Genomic DNA, 4,519 nt, shown 5'->3' on the forward strand with positions numbered 1-4,519 from the left:
ATATAATTGCCGGCGCCCCGGGTGACCTGCCCCGCTGCCTCCACTGTTTCCTCTCAAGCACCAGGCGGCCCTGAGCGCACAGGGACCAGAAAAAAAGTGCGCCCGGCCCACGGGGACAGTCTTTGGCTTCAGTTTACAAACCCCCGCTCTGGAGGGAAAAGAAAAAAAACACCCTCTGCCCGCCGCCACCTCTCACCTCGCCTCCCCCCCGGCCCCCTCCCACTGCTCTCGCCGCCGCCGCCGAGGCTGCCGCCCCGGTGCGCGCCGGCGAGGCATTTTCGCACCAAGCCACAGCGAGGAGAGGTAGCGAGATGGGGGCGAGATAACTGCGCGGAGGGATCCGCGCGGAGGCGAGTCGCTCGCTGCGCCCGACGGGACGCCTCACGCCGGCCCCGAGATGCCTCCGCCGGCCTTAAAGGGGGCCCGTAAAGCCGCTCAGCCAAGGGCTGGCTGTGCCCCCTGGGTCGCGGAATGTGGGCCAGAGCCCGAGGGGAGGGGGCGCGGCAGAACCTTACACTTGGGGGAGGCAGGGCGGCCACTCCCAGGAGCCTGCGGAACAAACGATTCCGTCCCCATCCCCTGGGGCCGCTCAAAAGAGATTGGCCGTGGCTTTTGCATCTCTGGACATGCGGGAGCAGCTCGGGGAACGTGGACAAGCGGTACTGACGGAGCGGACAGTGCCTTTGAGTTTGGGCCTTTCGAAGTGACTTCACTAGAGGCCTCAAGCGTGGCCCCAAATCCTGGCGTTATCAAAGCGAGTCAAAGCCCTTCTCTTCCAGCCGTGGGGGCCTTGTGGAAATGAGATGTACATTTACCCTTGACGCACTGCATGCCTGGCTAAGGCTCCCAGGTTAATTGATATTTAATGGAAATCATGCCCATGAATATAGTTTCCATCATTTCACCCTTGATAGACGTCAGCACCCGGCGCAGGGGGGAGGCTAAAGAATGTGAAGGGGGGCATTAGGACTGCTGAGAAACTAATAGAAGAGCCACGGAAATGTTCCAAGGCGGGAAGGAGGACCCGCGCTGGGGTGGGTGGTATTTCCTCGGGCAGGCGCGCAGCTCCCGGCCCTCGGACCCACGCTGTGGCTCCGGGAGGAGTGCGGGGGGCCGACGCCCCAGTCCTCTTGCGGAGCCTCCTGGCCGGCGTTCGGATCGCACCGGTTCCAGGCAGCTGCAGGCGGCCCCCATCTCCTGCTAACCATTCTAGTTCGACTGCCAAGCCTGTGAACTAACTGTTGGGAGCAAGCGCGGGCCTCAAAGTTCCTAATTTTTCCAAAAGAGAAGACTCACCGTAGCCGACGGGCAATGAGATAAGCAGCCCCCGTCGTGTGGGCAAGTCGATTGTGAATAGCAAAACATTGCTGATTTTAGAAGCTCTCTTCCAAGCTGCTTGGCATTACACGGCCAGCTGCTTACCCGCTCACTTTTTCTGTCTTCTCTGTTTTAATGCACAATAAAAGTAAGATGTCCGTTGGATGTTTTTTCCCTCGCTTACTTGGCTCTTTTGGTGGGCTTTTTGGTTGACTGGGCCCCTTTTCCTTTAGGATAACCCAGTGTCCTAAGGGCACCAGACCCACTGGCCTTGGGAACTGACCTCCAGGACAAGTCCTAGACCCGCTGTGGACGTTTCCGCTTAAAGCAAAACCACCACGCTGACTTTCTATGCCAAATGCAAATGTCTAAAATCCCCCCACCTCCATGGCCTCAAAGATACAGCAGGCCAGTGACTTCAACTACCTTCACTCCATGTGGGCTGGCCCAGCCTGTGTGAGAGCCTGAGGTTTTTTGGTGTGGACTGAATATCATTTTTACAAATGAAGAAAATAAGGTGGAGATGGAAAGGCATAGCAAGATAATCATGTATGACAATAATTTCTACAAGAAATGGCTACAAATGGTTAAGGTAAACGGATCTTAATGAATCTGGAAATGATAATGACGTGCTTTATTTAATTTTTAAACTAGGGCATGCAGAAGCTTTCTGTTGTGGGGATGGAGAAGGACAAGGTTGAATTTTGGTTTTATTTTTATTTACTGCTGGTAATGGCCAGGTAACTTCCTTCAACTCAGAAGTCAAGCAAAACAGATTCTGACAGTTAAGGAATTGTACTTCAGTTTTGCAAATACTCAATTAAAAGATTATGGTTTTCAATAAAACCGTAGAACTAACTTTGTCATTGTGGGTTTTTTTTATTATTATTTCACTGGCGTCTGTGCATGTGCATGTTTGAACTCTCAATAAATGAGTTAGTTTTAGAATGGAATGGGAAGAAAATAGAAGACAGTACAGATTTCAATGATACAAGGCACCTTCTGGAATTGTGTGATTCTTGGGGAAAGAAAAGAAACACGAACACCACAAAATTAATTTCTTCTACACATTCAGGCCTGATTGAGAAATCATTACAACACATTTCCTCGTGGGACAAAACGGTTTTTTAAAATATATATATATATTTAAGCATTCTGTTTATAATCTGAGTAGGAAAAACTCGTTAGCTTCGTAAATAAGGATATGTGCCTTTTATACACTTCCATTTTGATAAAACACATTAATTTACCATCATGTTTTATAGATTCAGCTGTGCCACTGTCCAAATTTTCTGAAATCCTGACTGAGCCAAAATTTTATGCTTAATAAACATGGTTGAGAACTTAATAGTGCACACTGTTTATTTTTGGTTAAATTTATCCTAATTTGGGATTTAAAATAAGTTTGTAAATATTTTTAATCAAAACCTTCCTCTGCCGCAACTCCAGCTTATGAGATCAGAAAGTGGAGCAACAGCGCTCTCTAGTGGTCAAATGCCACCTAGAGCCCACCGAGTTTAACTTTCTTTTTATTCATTTCAAGCCAATTCGGATCTTGTTCTGTAGTTTGACTGGGACTTGGACCGCTGACACTAATAATGCTTCATTCCTTTGATTGTCAACAAGTCAAGTGCAGTGAACAGGAGCTCCTGAATGCCAAAGATATCTCATTTGTGCTCCCAAGAGTTTTCAGTAGTGTCTTTTCCAAAAGCTTCTACCTTCTTTTTACCAGACACCGTAGGTCCCCATTCTGTAATCCCCCAGTTGTGCATTTTAAGCACAATTATAGGAGAGGCTATATTTAACAAGAATTACAACTTTCTAAATATCTGCCAAAAGACTTTTTTAAGAAAACCCAATCCATGCTCTTAAGGAATAATAGAACTCAACCAAGGAATAATAGAACTCAAATGTTATTATTTTTATTTTAAAGCTGTTACTCTTAGCACTAAATCATGAATATTTGTTATTTTAACTTTGTAATTTTAATACACTTAGCTGAGCAATTTGAGGAGGGGTAGATCAATGCCAAATTAAAAGCTTTTTGCTGTATCTCTGAGTCTAGAAAGTCCCTGTTAGGCTTGCGTTTGTTTGAATTTCTATGGACAATAGAGAGGATTTTTTTTAATTTATATAAAAAATCATAGACTGAACTGAATTTACTAAGCATTGCACCTAAGTTTTTAAAAAGCAAAGACTATTTAATCAGCTTAAGTATTTCCTGTGAGTTTCATCTTTTCTTCCCCCATTTTCAAAAATAGTTCCCTCTAATTCAGGTGTAATGATTGTATTTAAAAATCAGTGAATAGATGTAATTTCCAACGTTTTTGCTGTGAAGTTTAGAGTAGAGATCCAGATATTTTTGTAAAAAGGCATCTGAGTAATTGGGAGTCTCTCGTCTGAGTGAATTATCCAAGATCACTAACCTGCCTACTTCCAAATAACAGGCCTTTTTGTTGTTTCAAGAACCAGCTAGATTGTGGACACAGTCAAATATATATAATGAGCCACCCGCTGTAGGCTATTTCTGATACCTGGCCATTTTAAAAATCCAAAGTGTATTGCCTTCTTTCTACCTCTGTTTTATTTCCTAGGTGCTCACACCTTGGGGAGGAGGTGCTCCTGAGCCCCTGCCTTCTTAGTCCAACGCAGTCTTGTTTATATTTTATTGTCCAGATTTTAAGACCCAATTTTGTCTGCATTTTTCCTTTCCTCCCACAAACACAAACATCAAAATGAGATGGTTTCAAAGCGAAGCGCCGGGCCTGTCGTAAACTCATTACCTCCAGACGTCTCGCCGGCTCGATGGCTTTATGACACCTTGGCTCTTCCTGTTTTCAAAGAGCGCTAGGTATCAGGCTGGCTGCCGGGGGCGGGGTACGCAGCACCTTCTGCCGGATCTGGGCCTTGGCTTTCCCTCCCAGGCCCCCTCTGCTTTTTCTTCGAGTCCCCTCTGTCATCAGGATCCCCTAGATCTCAGCCACCGCCCCCACCTGCCGCCCAACCCAGGCGCCCGCGCTGCCTTTCCTGCCTGCAAGGCTGTGCTCCACCCGAACCCTCACTTACAATGACCTTCATTTTAGCCTCTGAATGCGGCCCTCAGAGGACCAAGCTGGGGGCTAAACATACATGGAAACCGGGTGGGGGAAAAGGGGTTCATCAGGATCCCCTCGATCTCAGCCACCGCCCCCACCTGCCGCCC

General features: G+C 47.0%; 1 protein-coding gene across 1 annotated transcript in view; it reads right to left on the reverse strand.

Annotated features, from left to right (window-relative positions):
* HOXD8 (homeobox D8) overlaps positions 1-276 on the reverse strand; it is a 2,865-nt gene extending 2,589 nt beyond the window's left edge. Inside the window, exon 1 of the mRNA XM_006151132.2 lies at positions 197-276. Within this exon, the coding sequence (XP_006151194.1) occupies positions 197-276 (80 nt within the window). The remainder of the gene's footprint in view (positions 1-196) is intronic.
* Positions 277-4,519: the final 4,243 nt, after the last annotated feature.

This window comes from Tupaia chinensis, unplaced genomic scaffold (assembly GCF_000334495.1).
Source record: "Tupaia chinensis unplaced genomic scaffold, TupChi_1.0 Scaffold000314_1, whole genome shotgun sequence".
NCBI lineage: Eukaryota > Metazoa > Chordata > Mammalia > Scandentia > Tupaiidae > Tupaia > Tupaia belangeri.